The sequence below is a fragment of the Mesoplodon mirus genome, assembly GCF_964341445.2.
Source record: "Mesoplodon mirus genome assembly, chromosome: 8".
NCBI lineage: Eukaryota > Metazoa > Chordata > Mammalia > Artiodactyla > Ziphiidae > Mesoplodon > Mesoplodon mirus.
In genome coordinates, this window is record NC_138984.1 from 87,687,894 (window position 1) to 87,704,850 (window position 16,957).

The window sequence follows — 16,957 nt, forward strand, 5'->3', positions numbered from 1 at the left end:
CCCACTAAATTGATTTCACAATTTGCCAATGGGTTCTAACTTGCAGCATGAAAAACTTTTAGGGTATATATCTGGAAGTGGTGTTGCTAAATATTCCTGAATTGCCCTCCCAAGTGAAACATTTACACTAATAACATCATTTCAGGGATTTCCTCATATCCTTACCAACACCTGGTCTTAACAGGCTTCAAATTTTTTGCCAGTCTGAGTGAAACAGTATCTCTGTTTTAATTTGCATTTTCCTGATTACTAAAAAGACTAATAGACCAGTGATCTTAACCTTAAAAAATATGTAAACTATATTCTGGCGCCCCAGGAAGACTAATACTTTTCTTATCAGAATCAACAGGCAAAGTGACTTAATCTTCCCCTACTTTATGTAGTTTAACAATTCCAAATTCTCATGTTTAATTTTAGTGGCACAAAATTGTATTCCCAAGGACACAGCACTAACGACAATTTTAGTTCATTCACCATTCATGCAGTCGTTTATTTACTCAACAAATATTTATTGAGGGCTCGCTACTGCCAGGAATTTCGCCAGACAGACCAACAACCTCTCCTGGCGCCTACCTTCCAGACCGTGAGTTCTTTGTTCCTCGCTCTGTGGCAGAGTGATCATGGATCAGGCGTGTAGTAGAAAGGCTCCAATCAAGTCCTTAACGATTCTTCCAATCCACGTTTTCGTGCATGGCTTATTCTCAAGTTTTTGTATTCAATATACCCGGAGAGGAACTCAGTGTGTTCACGCATGCTCTCTCCCTGCAAAGGAATATTCCCAAGAGAAGTTTTGAAGGAGAAAGCGAATGCTTCATTTAAAGCACTTGTTTTAAACGTAAGATTATAATTAAGATCTTTTAAAGCAACAAAATTTATTTTACTTTTTCTTCTAAAAACAACTTTTTTCCCCGTTCTCTACAAAAAAATTTTTTTAAGCCTCACACTGTATTTCGTCGTAATGTCAGGTTCGTTTCAAAGGGCAATGAAAAATCTCACGCTCATTCTGACTTAGGTAATTCTAAATTTAGACGGAAGAACGTTAACTCCAAACCACATTAATACAGTCTTTAGCTTCCATTCTTCTATAATTTCTAGACTTTATTATCCCATAGATAAGTCTTAACTAACAGTAGCCCTTTCTCATTTCAAAACCACAAGTCTTATATGAAACAACTTCCCGTGCTTTCTGGAAAGAAAGATCAGGATTTAACTCATTTTATTGCTTCAGATAATGGTGCGGTTACCAGATAAGAGGTGCCACATCTAGGGACAGTGCTGATAAACGGTGGAGTTCGTGCTTGGTTCTTTGATTTTTATTTTATATAACGTAAACCGTACACCGCAGGGAAAGTGCTAAATGCGGAGGCCGGCGCAGCTCTCCACTACTCCCATCTTCACTTTTCCTCTCCTAGCCCCGGAATTCATGCAAATCAGTCTGCTAACCCCGGGGCAATACGACCCATTTTCGCGCCATTCGCTCGGGACCATGCAGCTACGTAAAGAGAGTTGTCCTCGGGCTCCCAAGGCACCACAGTTCCAAGGAGGATTTTAGGGGACTGCACGGCTATCACAGGACTTCAGGGTAGCTGGGTGGGTCGCTTTTTTTTCCTGGGCCGAGTGGGTCTCTCGCGCGGGTGGACCGTTACCATAGCTGGCAGGACCTGCGCCCCAACGCGGGAAAGCCTGCCGCGCCCCGCCCCTCCAGCCCGGGCTCTGAACGCCCCGCCCGCCGGCCCGCGCTGCTCGAACTCCGGCTCCTGCGTGGTGGGACGGAGGCGCGCGCGGCTGCTCAGCTCTCAGCGCTCCGAGCGCCAGCCGCCAGCATGGATGCTCGCCGCGTGCCGGTGAGGCTAGACGGGCGAAGGCGCGGGATGGGCGCGGTGGGTGTTGGGCACGGGCGGAACCCCTTCCAACTCCGCGGCGGAGTGCCCTTATCAACTGGTGGCCGTCCTGGGCGGCGCCCGTTGAGGCAAGCCCCTGATTTTGTGCACTTGGGGGTAGTTCGGGGACTAGGGGCTGCCCCCGACGGGCGTGTGCACCCGGCGCGCGGGCGGTCCGGAGATTTGAGAGGTTTGCAGGATGGTTGGCAGCCCCGGGGAGCTCGAGGCCACGTGCGCCCGAGGTGCACGTGTGCTGGGGGCTGGCCGGGGGGGCCCATTGTGTCCGCTGTCCGCAGCCCTGCCCGGGGGGCGCGGAGGGGAGCGCCGCCCTGCAGCCTCCAGGCCCTTTCCCGCGCGCAGCCCCGCGCGCACTGGGGGTCCTTGGGCGCGCTTCCCGCCCGCTTTTGCATCACCCATGCCGGCAGGCGCTTCTAACCACTGAGGGTTTGGAGTTTGGAGTTTAAAGGTCTTGCAAATCGGTCTCTTTAGAACTTGGGTTATGCACACTTGAGGGGACATTTCCAGTCCCAGGCGGTGATTTAGTGCAGTGGAAGGACTTGGTCTGAAAGGTTCGCCGACCGTTTGCTCATGTCCCACTCCCTTCCCCACCCCCCAACCATCCTCTCAGCAGCAGGATGTAGCCCTGATGGAACGTTACTTTCTGCTCTAACGGAAACCGGAACGGAGGGTCTGCCCCAGAAGAGGTTAGAGAGTGGGGGTTGGGTGAAAAGGAAGAGAGTGACACGCTTAAAATAAATATCATGGGTAAGGGACCCACGTGGGAAGGCTGGGATTCCCTGGGGGGTGGGTGGGAGAGGGCGTGTTGGGGGCGTGGTTTCAGAGATAGCTCTCCTGAATGGACCTGGGCATTGGCTTTCCGCATGAAGAAAGACATGTGTAGCTGGACTTGGACTCTGACGTGCCTGGGTTCAAATTCGGGCTATCGTAGGACTTGAATAGTTCCTTTCACCGCTCTGAGCCTCAGTTTCCACCTTTGCTGCAAGGAATTAATGTGAAAGCATACTTAGTGCCTGGCACAAAAAAACACCTATTAAGTGGTGTTAGTTATTACCTATCTGCCAAGAAAGCCCATCTCAACCATGATCATTTGCCTTGCTTCTTTCTAGGTCTTTTCCTCCAGATATACATTTGCCTGATAACTAACTCTTGGCATGTGGTGACTAGTTAAAGCTCAACAGGTATTTCCCTGCGAGCTTCCAAAAGAATGCCTCCCTTGAGGCTGTCTTTGTCTTGAGCGTCTGACTGCTGGCAGGTATATTGATGAGTGAATGGTGATGATTCCTGCAGTAGTGCAAGGAGCTTTGCTGTTTTAGGAGACCGCAGACTCCTTCCAACCCTGTGATCTTGGGCAATCTGTTTCACTTCCCTGGAGCCTTTAATTTGCTCATCTGGAAAATGGGGAGTTTCTGAGATCTCCTTTAATAGGTAGTACCTCTACCCATTACCACATTTTCCTGCCTTTCTAAAAGGACAAAAAACTAAAACTTCCTAAGATGATTGAATGGAGTCTGTTGAGGAGTACTGGGTGGTTGGGTCCCATCATCATGAAAATAATTTTATTTGCAAGAGAAATGCGTAATGTTAAGTGTAGAAGGAAGGTCAGAATGTTCTGTTCACCTCACATCTTGGCATTATTTTTGTGGGACCACTAGCAGAGCTTGCCTTTTCAAAAGTTTTCAGTGTAAGGAGTCACTTCTGTTACTCCATGGCTATACTTCAGAAGAGAAAAATATAGGAACTACTAATACAACATTTAAGAAATCTCATTAAATATTAAGAAACGGTAGAAACTGCCATCTTTTTACATGAGATAGATGCCAGTTGCATATTCTGATGAGCAGTGTCAGGCTATTCAGTGTTCATGAAGGAAGGCTGCATTTTCATATCCACAGGCCATTTGTGTCTTATGAAAGGACCTCTAAAAACTTAAGACTTGTGCAGCAAGGGGACTGCAGAAAGAGCTGAATGTCTGGCCAGCCTAATAGAGCCCTGAAGTGGAATCAGGCATTCTACCTGGGTTTGGAGGACTGTTTGACCTTTAACTTGGCTCCTGTACATTTGTTCACTGGGTCGATATATTTGATTTGTAAGGACTTGTGCTGAAATCACTCTACCCCTCCTGATTGGCACAGGCCTGTTTGAAAGCCTGCCATCTCGAAGTAGAGGTGCTGCCCAGTTTTTACAGTTTGGGAAATTAGCATCACAGTACAGAGCCCAAAGCTTACATAGAAAGATCTCATTAGCTTGATTTTGGCTGAGGGAGAGAAATCACTCTACCATTTTGTACTTTTGAAGTACAGTTTAATTTTTTTTTTTTTAAGGGCAGATTTTAGGAGTTTAGCTTTTAATGCCTTGGGAGCTCAGTATAGTAATGTTAAGAGTTGGGGGCTCTTAAGGTGGGTAAAGGGGTAGCTCTACAGATATTTGAATAAATTGATAGTTGTCATTATAATGTTCCTTCACAGGGATCTCTTTTTAGGATATTACCTGGTTTTGAAAAAATGTTTGTAGCAATTGCAAACCCTCCTTTTTCTGTGTAGGGTATAAGAAATGGATATATCTCCTCAGTGCTGTTTGAACCCACTCAACTCAAAAATGATATCTTTCGTTAGATTCTGCGGTACGCAACCCATTTAATAGTGTTGCCATTTCTGTTTGCAGCAAAAGGATCGCAGAGCAAAGAAGAACTTCAAGAAATTCAGATATGTGAAGTTAATTTCCATGGAAACCTCGTCATCCTCTGATGATAGTTGTGACAGCTTTGCTTCTGATAATTTTGCAAACACAGTAAGTGCTGCCTGCGAATAAACAGAATGGAGTCTGCCGTGCTCAAAATGCCTCAACTGCTTTGTGCGTGATTAAAACTGCTTGCTTTTTGCTTACATTTCTATACAGCCGTTATGAAAATACAGTATGCACTGTAATTTCATTTCACTTTTTGCTGTGGTTCTAGGTAGTAATTGTTGGAGGTAGATTAGCTACTTATTCTATCCTTTTGAAATGTCGCCTAACCTAACATGCCTGATGATTTGCCATAACAACTCAGAAATCATTTGTAAACCTCTGAACCATTTTTCTTTGTAACAAAAGCTGTTCTCTTGTAGTGCACTCGTAAATGTGATTTGCTCTCTGCACGGTTTATGGAAAATTGGTTCTTGAAAAAGGGGAAAAAATGCACAACCACATTTATTTATTTATTTTACAGAAACCTAAATTCAGGTCAGATATCAGTGAAGAACTGGCAAATGTTTTTTATGAGGACTCTGATAATGAATCTTTCTGCGGCTTTTCAGAAAGTGAGGTGCAAGATGTGTTAGACCATTGTGGATTTTTACAGAAACCAAGGCCAGATGTCACTGACGAACTGGCCAGTATTTTTCATGCCGACTCTGATGATGAATCGTTTTGCGGTTTCTCAGAGAGTGAGATACAAGATGGAATGGTGAGTTCGAGAATTTCACCAATATCAAGAAATAAGGTATATTTAGAGGCATGACATACTTGCTTAAAATTTTTTTTTCTTATGATTTTCGTTTTAGTCATGCCAGAGATTTTGTTGATCTTTTAAAAAGTTTTAAGAGTATTTTCTTCATGTCTTAAAGCAGTTTTTTGCAAATGTAGTTCTACTTGTAAAGCTTGACCATTTTTGTAGTCTCTGAAAATCTTGGAAACTGGTAAGATAGAACTGGCCCGCCTGCAGATTTCTGTTGCTACAGAAATCCAGCCTAATCAGAGGAAGCACACGTGTCCTCAAGATGAGCTACATTCACATTTAAGTTCAAGTGCCCAGCCCAGGGCCTGACACAGAGTAGGCCTTCAGTAAATGTCGGTCCTGTAGTGGATCTGTGCCTGCATCTGGAAAGCCTGTGATAACGCCCATGCAGGAGCTTAAGTGCAGGTAATGACAATTAGGGCCCTGCCTGCTTCCACTTTTGCTCCTTTGTTGGCTTTTCCTGTGCATGCTGTCTTACCTTTAGCCTCTGTTGTCCTGCTCAGGACACTGCTGCCGCTGCTGCACCTTGGTCCCACTGTCCCTGAGCATGCTGGTTACTTCTGCACACGTTTTTCTGTTAGAAAGACTTTCTCGGCAAACTGTTGATTTGCAGTCAGGTGCGTGCCTTTTAGCTCACTGTGGTCTGACACGGGTCCACTGCCTGGGACCACACTTGAGCAGCACTGACATAAGTGAGAACGCCTGACCAGCGAGTGTTTATCCCCGTCTAACTTCATGATAATGTAATATTTCCTCTAAGAGGTGATGTTGGTCTAATTCAGTATGTATTGGAGTTACTGGCAGGGGCTGATTTGCGAATCTGGATGTCACCCAACATTGTCTATAGCCTGAATCATTTCTGGGCAATGTTTCAGTTCTTTGTAGATGCTATTTGTTGCGATTGATAAAATGCCAATTGATTAAAAGGCTTAAGAACTGATAAAAGTTTTGTCATTTTATATCTTTCAACCCATGCACACTACAAATATATGAAGAGTACAAAAAGTGGTGGGGATTTTGGAATGTTAAAAAATGGGTCTTCCGTTTCTGGGACTTTATGGGTGGTATTTTTTTCCTCTCTCTTTTTTTGTTTGTTTTCAGCCATCACCACAGTCAATTTCAGAATATTTTCATCACCCCAAAAAGAAACCCTGTACCCATCAGCAGTCACTTTGCATCCTTTCCCAATATCCTCAGTTCCTGACAACCGTTAATCTATTTTCTCTCATAGATTTGCCTATTCTGGGCATTTCCTAGAAGTGGAACCCTACAATATGTGGTCTTTTGTGACTGGCTTCTTTCACTTAGCATAATGTTTTCAAGGTTCTTCCATGTGCCAGTACTTCATATCTTTTTATTGCTGAATAATATTCCATTGTGTGAATATACCACATTTTATTTATCCGTTCATCAGTTGATGGATGTTTCGGTTGTTGGTACCTTTTGGCTATTAGGACTGATGCTGCTATGAACATGTGCATACAGGTTTTTGTATGGACATACATACTCTTCAGTAGGAGTAGAATTGCTGAGTCATATAGTCTGTATGGTTAACCTTTTGAGGAACTGCCAAGACTGTTTTCCAAAGTGGCGGCACCATTTTACAGTCCTACCAGAGCGTGTGTGTGGGTTCCAGTTTCTCCACATCCTTGCTGTACTTATTGATTTGTCTCTGCTAGTGGGTGGGAAGTGCTGTCTTGTGATTCTGATTTGCATTTTCCCCAGTGGCTAATTTTCATACATTTTAAATGATGGAAACATATTACTTTTGGAATCAGATTTTTAAAATTTTAGGCTTACAAAAAGTGGATAAGAGAGGGAGGTAGTCAGATCTCATAGAGACAGAAAGTAGAATGGTGGTTGCCGGGGGTTGAGGGGGAGGCGAGTGGGGAGTATTTGTTTAATGAGTATGGAGTTTCAGTTTGTGAAGATGAAAAAGTTCTGGAGATGGATGGTGGTGATGGTTGCAGAACAGTGAATGTATTTAATGTCATTGAACTGTACACTTAAAAATAGTTCAAGTGAAAAATTTTATGTTACATATATTTTGCTAGTTTTTTTAAAAAGTAGTACAGAGCATTGAGACATCTTTTAATAAAGTTTAGTATTGCCATAAGCATTGAAATCATATTTATGAGAGCACACATATTTACTCCTAGGGGAATTCTTTTAAAAATGCATAAAGAGGGCCTCCCTGGTGGCGCAGTGGTTGAGAGTCCGCCTGCCGATGCAGGGGATACGGGTTCGTGCCCCGGTCTGGGAGGATCCCACATACCGCGGAGCGGCTGGGCCCGTGAGCCATGGCCGCTGAGCCTGCGCATCCGGAGCCTGTGCTCCGCAACGGGAGAGGCCACAACAGTGAGAGGCCCGCGTACGAAAAAAAAAAAAAAAATGCATAAAGATTCTATTTTTAAAGAAATGAAAAAGGGAGCTGGGATTTTCACATTTAAAAAATGGCTTGGGCTTCCCTGGTGGCGCAGTGGTTGAGAGTCCGCCTGCCGATGCAGGGGACATGGGTTCGTGCCCCGGTCCGGGAGGATCCCACATGCCGCGGAGCGGCTAGGCCCGTGAGCCATGGCCGCTGAGCCTGCGCATCCGGAGCCTGTGCTCCGGAGAGGCCACAACAGTGAGACGCCCGCGTACCGCAAAAAAAAAAAAAAAAAAAAAAAAAGGCTCGGAATCGCTGGCCTAGGGACTGTGAAGGTGGCTTATAACAATGTGTCTCAGGTAGGCTCCCCGAGTTAAACTACACTCAGGTTGTTGTATTTATTTGTAATTCTTGATTTTGTTACCCAGTGCTGTCAATTAAACTTGACAATTAAAGTGTTCAGTGCAAATGTATTTGCCTGAAGCTTTTTTTGTTCCAAAGGCATGTTTTGTGGTCATACTCTTGCAGACTGTGCAACTATCAGCAAGTCATTAATGCCTCACTCGTTCTGATTGACTAGAGGCTGCAGACAGACCACGCGGGCTGTCGGACCCGCAGTCAGTGCAGAAGTTCCGGACCTCTCCGGGTGGCCATGAAGTTTCCAACTCGAAACACCAGGGGAGCAGCCAACGAGAGAGCAGTGCCCCCCGAACCCTCAGAGAATTCTGTGACCGATTGCAATTCTGATTCAGAAGATGAAAGTGGCATGAATTTTTTGGAGAAAAGGGCTTTAAATATAAAGCAAAACAAAGCAATGGTAGGTATCTGACTTTGAATGTATTAGAACTCACCCTTCCCAGCTTTTCTCTAAGCCACTTGTTGCTTATATCTTTGTCATAAGAGTTATTTTCCATGTAGCTCTGAAATTTTCATAACATATGTTTTAAAATGTGTTTCTTTCCCTAAACTAACTTTTCTTTTTTTTTAATCTATTAAAGTCTTGGTAGATGTATAGGGGAGATCAGAAACTCTTTGAAACGTGCTACTGTGATTTCCAGAATTTACTTGTTTTCAGTAGTTATTCTAAACCAGTAACTTCTGTTTAATTTCCTCCCTTTTTAGCTTGCAAAACTAATGTCAGAATTAGAAAGCTTTCCTGGCTCCTTCCCTGGAAGGCGTTCCCTGCCAGGCTCCAGTTCAGTAAGTACAAATCCTTGTTTGTATGGTACTGTTTTGGGCAGGTCTGGTTTTAAAGTCCAATTTCGTTATTTCATGTGGTCTTGTAGACATACTTAGAGGTGATAGAGGAAAGCTTCTGATAGATCTCTGGGACCTCTTCCTTGCACCCTGGGCCAGGGGTGCCCCTGCCCCCTGATGCCGAGCTCCTGTGGGGCTCAAACCCCACCCCCCTCCATTTTCCTTGGCCACCCACGTGGCATGTGGGGTCCTAGTTCCTGAACCAGAGATCGAACCCACGCCCCCTGCAGTGGAAGCACGGAGCCTCCACCACTGGACCGCCAGGGAAGTTCCTCAAACCTCTTTTGATTGGTTGTTTCTCTTCCTCCCACCCAAGTAAACCTAAGACCGTCAGGGGTAGGAAATAAAGATCGAAAATTGTTTTTTCTGTATCCCCGGCATTGGCAGATTCCTCCTACATGGTAATGGATGTTTTTAAAATCTGAGAATGAAAAAAAAGAAAGAAAAAACAATTTGTTAACCAAGTCATGGCCTAATATATGTGATTATATTCTGAGGAAACTAAGCTGGTGCAACCCAGGGGAATCTGGTGTGTCTGGTGTGGTACAAAAGGAAAGATTTCCTTTCCCGCCTCTCTGTGAGCAAGAATAGAACAAGGAAAACCATACATACGTTTCTCTCTTGGGCAGTATAGGAACAGTGAATATGTTTCAGGGCTCAAGAGATGTTGTAGAAAAGGTTTTTATTTGGAGAACGAGATTCTTTCTTACATCTTTATTGAGTAAAGAATAAATAGATCATCCCTCAGTTTGAGAGAAACCAGGTTTGGTGTTAACAAAAGCCAAATTACAATGGCTGTATCATTTCTGGGCTCATTTTCCATGCATTACAGAGAGGATGAAGGAAATCGGAAAGTGGAGTACTCCTTTTACTTAAAGGACAGCCTGGTTCAGGAGAAGGTGCCACTTCTCATTGTGGAATAAACGGGTCCAATCCTCTGTGTTTTGTTCAGCGTCCAAAGACACCCCGAAGGCGCACATTCCCAGGTGTCTCCTGCAGGAGAAACCCTGAGCGGAGAGCTCGTCCTCTCACCAGGTCAAGGTCTCGGGTCCTTGGGTCGCACAGTGCCCTGCCCACGGAGGAGGAGGAGGACGAGGAGGACGAGGAGGAGGAGGATAAGTACATGTTGGTGAGAAAGAGGAAGCCCGTGGCCGGCTACATGAACGTGAGTTCTCCGCTTTTATGCTTTCTCTTCTGTTTGGGCCCAGGATCATGGACACAGCATGGGAGCACACACACCCTCAACACCAATGATCCGTATTAATGTTCGTCTCAAAGGCTCCAGAACGGTTAAGGTCACATCAGCTTTTTTTTTTTTTTTTTTTTTTTTTTTGCGGTACGTGGGCCTCTCACTGTTATGGCCTCTCCCATTGCGGAGCACAGGCTTCGGACACGCAGGCTCAGCGGCCATGGCTCACGGGCCCAGCCGCTCCGCGGCATGTGAGATCTTCCCGGACCGGGGCACGAACCCGTGTCCCCTGCATCGGCAGGCGGACCCCCAACCACTGCGCCACCAGGGAAGCCCACATCGGCTTATTTTGATGGTTCTTGGTAGCAGGCGAGAGGATCAAAATTATCTTGGGCTTTTCTTAATTGTAGGAGTCATTTCCATGATGTTGTCCCATGATCCTTAGTAAATGTAGGATTCTCCCCTTCTCCGTAAGCTCTAAGAATGATTTCCAGCTTGAATTCTCTGAAGAAATGACAAAGCAAGTATCTTGAGATTCAGAGCTGGCGAGAGCCAGGAAGACCACTCTGTTCCATGTTTCTCATTATGCAGGAAGATGACATGCCCCGAAGTCGTCGCCCCGGATCCGTGACCCTTCCCCATATAATTCGCCCAGTGGACGAAATCACGGAGGAAGAATTGGACAACATCTGCAACAACTCTCGAGAGAAGATCTATAACCGTTCATTGGTCAGAGCCTCTAAATGATGTCTGGAAATGTATACCTCTGTGAGAGAGACATTTTGCTAACGTTCTAACAATCTTAGCGTACGGGATGTGTGCCTGTGTGTTTTTTTCATGTAAGAGAGTTTTGTAGCATCCTTGGGATTTAGCTTAGTAAGTCTGCAATAGTAGTAGTTGCTTAGTCTTCAGTAGCATTAAATCTTTTCTCTTAATTTAGAAATTGATTCATTCAACCTAAGTATCTATTAACGTGTGCCTACATAGATAGGTGCTGGGGATATGGTGGTGTGCTAAAGATAAACAGATCTTTTCTTGATATAGTTTTGATAACATAAGGTATTGCGTCTGCCAGTTGAATGAAATCACCATGCTTGAGATACTTTTCATGTCCTTTTGTATACATGTGTATATAGATGTGAACTAGGATTCAAAGAGAAAATACGAGACTACCCACAAAGAAGGACATTCTTTAAATTTTTTTTTGTAGTCAAATTCATCCTTTTTTTGGCTGTGCGGCTTGCCCTCCGCAGTGAAAGTGTGGAGTCCTAACCACTGGACCTCCAGGGAATTCCCAAAGAAGGACGTTCTTTAAGTATTTTGTCTACAAAAAGCAGTGTTTTTGTTTTCGGTTCTTATTTGCTTATTATTTGCAGGGATCGACTTGTCATCAGTGCCGCCAGAAAACTATGGATACCAAGACAAACTGCAGAAACCCAGAGTGCTGGGGCGTTCGAGGCCAGTTCTGCGGGCCTTGCCTTCGAAACCGTTACGGTGAAGAAGTCAGGGATGCTCTGCTAGACCCAGTAGGTGCCTTGTAGCGGGGGGTCCTGTGGGCTCGAGAGTCTGTCGTGAGCTGATAGGGCCAGAAAGAGATTGAGCCCTTAGTGTCGTGGGACATTCATTTCGGGGAAGGCAGATGAATTCAGAGTGTTGGTGCTAGATAGCTGTGAGCCCTTCTGGAGTGCTCCCGACCCGGCAATTCGGGGAAGTCCATTCTCCACTTAGCCCTGCTAGTGGCTGTGGAACTTTTTCTGTGGGATTTCCTAAGGGAATGTGATGCATGACTAATGGATGTTAACCATGTTAAGAGGGTTTTTTTGGGTTTTTTTGGTTTTTTTTTTTGCGGTAAGCTGGCCTCTCACTGCTGTGGCCTCTCCCGTTGCGGAGCACAGGCTCCGGACGCGCAGGCTGAGCGGCCATGGCTCATGGGCCCAGCCACTCCGCAGCATGTGGGATCTTCCCGGACCAGTGCACGAACCTGTGTCGCCTGCATCAGCAGGCGGACTCTCAACCACTGCGCCACCAGGGAAGCCCACGAGTTTTTTTTTTTTTTTTTTTTTTTGCGGTACGCGGGCCTCTCACTGTTGTGGCCTCTCCCGCTGCGGAGCACAGGCTCCAGACACGCAGGCTCAGCAGCCATGGCTCACGGGCCCAGCCGCTCCGCGGCAGGTGGGATCTTCCTGAACAGGGGCACGAACCCGTGTCCCCTTCATCGGCAGGCGGACTCTCAACCACTGAGCCACCAGGGAAGCCCACGAGTTTTTTAATAACTAAAAAGATCTGAATGCAATTGATCATGCCCACCTTAAAGGTGAAACAGTAGATAAGTAAGCGGCGGCATGAGGTTTAACTTAATGGTGCCTTTTCATGCTTATTCAGAGCTGGCACTGCCCACCTTGTCGCGGGATCTGCAACTGTAGCTTCTGTCGGCAGAGAGACGGGCGGTGTGCAACTGGGGTGCTCGTGTACTTAGCCAAGTACCACGGCTTCGGGAACGTGCATGCTTACTTGAAAAGGTAGGGCTGTTTTTTCCCTCTTCTACACCCAAATCTGACATTCATTTTTGTATCTTAATAAAAAGATGGTACAAGTCAGAATAGTGGTCTTATGGAGGGCAGGAGGGTGCAGGTATTAACTAGAAAGGGGCACATGGGGAGTCGGGGAGCGTTGGAAACATTTTATATCTTCACCTGGGTGATGGTGACCCTCGTGGGCGTGCGTGTGTAAAATTCAAGCTGTACACTTAAGATGTGTTATAACTCGATAGAAACGTTTAAAAGAGTGAATTAGGCTCTCAGAAGACTATTTTTTTTTAGCTTTTTTAAAATTGAAGTATAGTTGATTTACAATGTTGTATTTCAGGTATACAGTAAAGTGATTCAGTTATACATACATACATATATATATATATATATATTTCATATTCTTTTCCATTATGGTTTATTACAAGATACTGAGTTTAGTTCCCTGTGCTATACAGTAGGACCTTGTTGGTTATCTATTGTATATGTAGTAGTTTGTATCCGTTAATCCCAGACTTCTGATTTATTATCCCCTCAACTCCCTTCCCCTTTGGTAACCATAAGTTTGTTTTCTATGTCTGTCAGTCTGTTTTTGTTTTGTAAATAAGTTTTCATTTGTATCATATTTTAGATTCTGCATGTAAGTGATATCATATGGTATTTGTCTTTCTCTATCTTATTTCACTTAGTATGATAATCTCCAGGTCCATCCCTGTTGGTGCAAATGGCATTATTTCATTCTTTTTAATGGCTGAGTAATATTCCATTGTATATATGTACCACATCTTCTTTATCCATTCCTCTGTCGATAGACACTTAAGTTGCTTCTATATCTTGGCTATTGTAAATAGTGCTGCTGTCGACATTGGGGTGCGTGTGTCTCTTGGAATTAGTTTTCAGAAGATAATTCTCAGGCCGAAAACCATATCCTGACATGTTCCCTCTTCTCTTTCAGTCTAAAACAGGAGTTTGAAATGCAAGCATAATAATTGGAAGATCCACTACCTGCCTTCCACTTCACAAACCTTCCTTGTTTTAACGTTTTCAATTTTGTCATGTGATTGAAACCGGAGTTTAAGAATTCTGATGATCAGTCTGTCTTATAGGCACATCAGGTTAACCTCATGAGACATGCATGCGTGTCTGGGCGTCATGGGGGTGTAGTGCCCGCTGTACTCTGCCCTCCTGCAGTTTCTCCTTTGCATTTCCCCCCACCCCTCATCCCATGCCATCCCCCTCTTTATCTCCAGTGGTAGTTTCAGAATCCTTTTTAAATGATAATTTTATGAAAGCATGTTTGATTGAATTGGTGTTGAAATAGCCCTGGAATCCACCCATAAAACCAAGCACTTAGAAACACAGTAGTAGTGTTAACTAACTACATCTCTCGATTTCCAGAGACTAGCCCTCTAACTTGCTTACGTGAAAACACTGGGTCTGATGTAGTGTTCGCTGACATTTTTAACAGAATCAAGGCACAAAAGTCTTAAAACCATGTGGAAAAATTAGGTGATTTTTGGCAAGTGGAGTATATGACTGTGGAGGCCTCTCAGGAGAATATTCCATGTATTGTGCTTATTCAAGTTGTCACAGTTGAGGCTTAGTTGCTGCTGATTTCTTCCACCAAGTGCATCTGGCCCACACGGTCACGACCCAGAGGTTCTCGGGCAGTGCTACGCTTGAAATCATTGTAGAAAAGCCATCCTGGGGAATTGGGACGGGGAGCCTCTAGGAACAGGCCGACTTGAATTCATGGAATAAAACTTCAGGATAACTGTAGTTTGCCAAGTTGATTTCAGTTCATAACGTAAGGTATTTCAAATAAATTCTTGCTTATGTTGCATGGAAAATTGATACTTATACTCAGCTACAATTCTTTGCAGTTTTTACTTTCTTGAAGAAATTATAAGCCAGGCACAGGGCTCACATTCAGGTTTGAAGCACTTTTATAACACTGAGAAGTGCCTTTTGGGAGAAGGGTGACTTTCAACAGTTTGCTAACTTGACATCTCTGCCAGTTTAGTTTCTGGGCAGAGTCCATGTCTGTCCCTCCGCCTGTTTCGGCATGAATCAAATTGTTCAATAGAGGTAGAATCTAAGTGTCTGTGTTCATTTTGCTTCGCGTCTGCAGCCCGTAGCTGTGCCTGTGCAGTGTTTCGTGCGTAATTGGACCTTGAATCAATAAATGTAAATAGAGCATTTGATCTGTTATGCTTTTATACAAAGTTTTTTATTTTAATAATAAAACATTTTGTTCTAGCTTGTCTGCTTTTTTTAAAATCTTTGATGCTCAATCTTACTGCACTGAGTCCTAATTTTTTCCTCCTATTTAAACAAAAGACCATTTCTGCCTTTTCGAGAGGCCCCACCCCACCCCCCACCTGCACACACACACTTCGGCTTAAGTTTCTGACAGTCAAGGGCCAGCTCTTTTGAACAGGGCCTGGCTTGGTGATACGCCTGATAGCTGTGAATCAGAATCGGCTAAGACGGCTACATCACCAGATAGAAAATACGAGCCCCTGAGGTTTTACAATGTTGTTTTCTTTTCTTTGACCATTTGCCAACCCAAGAACCAACAGTGATTTCACAATACCTGGCTTGCTTTTATCAACCGTTCAGATATTTATTACAGGCACGCTGTGCCTTGAGACCTGTTCCAGAACTGAGAGAATCAAAAGACGAAAAAAGCATGGTTCAAAAGTTCTCATACCCGATTCTTTAGACCAGGGTTGGCAAGCTACATCCTGGGGACCAGATTCTGCTGCAGCCTATATTCATATGACACATGAACTAAGTATGGTCTTTTACATTTTTAGAGAGTTTTTAAAAAAAGAAAGCATGTGACATAGTGGCCCACAAAGCCTGAAATACTTTATGGTAAGTTTGCTGACTCTTGCTCTAGACTTATCTGAGAAACCACGTTTACACCACATACATTTGGGGAGAAGACCAAGATAAATGAAGTTACACAACTGTAACTGTATTCTATACAAGTCCAAAAGAAATTGACATTTCTTTTCATAAACTCTTAGTATCTTAAGAAGCCCAATTATAACCCAGCCCTTTTAGGGATGCAATTGGGAGGCTTATATGTTTGGAGTAAATCGAAATTGGTCGTCGTTTGGAACATTTTTGGTGTTACCATGTTTTAAAATTATGAAGTGGCATTTAGGTGGTTTTCATTAAAAATAATGCTAGCAACAGTAGATGCTGAAGCCTTATACCCTGAAAGGATTTACAATCTAGTGGAAGAACTAAGACAAAAACCTAAAAGTAACGTTCTGTAGGAATGAAGAGAGGAAAAGCAGTTGGCGTTTTCTCACTAGTAGGCGTTTTACAGCGTTGATGGGCAGGTCTGCTGCTCTCTCAGCCTTGACTGTGGGAACCTCTACTTTCTCCCATGCACCCCACTGTAAAGCTCCACACACCATCCTTAGAGTTGAGAGAACTCCAGTTTGGACAATTAGATGTAAAAGTAGTGTGAGGATATTTATGCTTCAGGAATTTGCCTTTGTATTTCTCCATCCTGGGTTCCCAGAGGTAGAGATGGTATCCACCTTTATCTTCACCTACTAAGAGGTTGAGAAAGGAAATAGAAACTATAATAGACTTTAGTAGTTTCATAGGAGGGGCAAAGGCAGTAGTTAGAAGGTGCTGCACTGAGGGGGTTATTTGTGTTTTATTTTGCTTTCAGAAAAGGAGTGAGAGGGAGCTCCTGATGGCTCAAGGTCGGGTAGACAATTGAGTTATTTGCATGCCAGGGGAATGGATTACAGGTTCAGGGATTTAGAGCATGGCTGCAGAGGATTAGGTTCTGATAGGAAAGTGATAACAAGTCCTGAGGGGAATAAAAGGTGAGCATATGTGACTTCTGTGTTAATGTTAACTGCACATTTGTGGGGTAGTAGCTCAAGGATGAACTAAATCCAGAGAAGTTGAGAAAAGTGCCCAATGCCACGCAGCTAAAGTGGCTGAGCTTGACTAGAGTATTGTAGGGAGAAGCCTTTTTTTTCTTTTTTTGGTAACTAAGCAAAACTCGGGCAGCCTTAGGAGTCAGAAGCAGAGGAAAGGGCTGTGGATCAGGTTGTGGCAGTGAGAACAAGGGCGTCCTGGGTGCTGGGACAGTACCGGCCGAGGTGGCTTATGGGGAAACCCTGTTGGTGGGGAGACAGGATGGCCGGGAGGGGCTGAGGGCTTCTGTGGTCAGGAGGGGCTGGGGGT

The 16,957-nt window shown here is 44.4% G+C and overlaps 1 protein-coding gene across 5 annotated transcripts; it reads left to right on the plus strand.

Moving 5' to 3' along the window:
* The first annotated feature begins 1,632 nt into the window (after positions 1 to 1,632).
* Positions 1,633 to 12,988, plus strand: CDCA7 (cell division cycle associated 7). 5 transcript variants are annotated; one of them, XM_082630985.1, is made up of 9 exons: positions 1,633 to 1,880; positions 4,563 to 4,688; positions 5,107 to 5,343; positions 8,343 to 8,579; positions 8,885 to 8,962; positions 9,972 to 10,184; positions 10,800 to 10,937; positions 11,585 to 11,734; positions 12,591 to 12,988. In XM_082630985.1, the coding sequence occupies exons 1-9, from the start codon at positions 1,824 to 1,826 to the stop codon at positions 12,729 to 12,731; spliced, it is 1,377 nt and encodes a 458-aa protein (XP_082487111.1). In that variant the 5' UTR covers positions 1,633 to 1,823; the 3' UTR covers positions 12,732 to 12,988. The 5 variants fall into 5 exon arrangements, with proteins under 5 accessions (XP_082487111.1, XP_082487112.1, XP_082487114.1 ...); XM_082630986.1 differs by having other exon boundaries at positions 1,633 to 1,844; XM_082630987.1 differs by lacking the exon at positions 1,633 to 1,880 and adding an exon at positions 3,105 to 3,153.
* Positions 12,989 to 16,957: the final 3,969 nt, after the last annotated feature.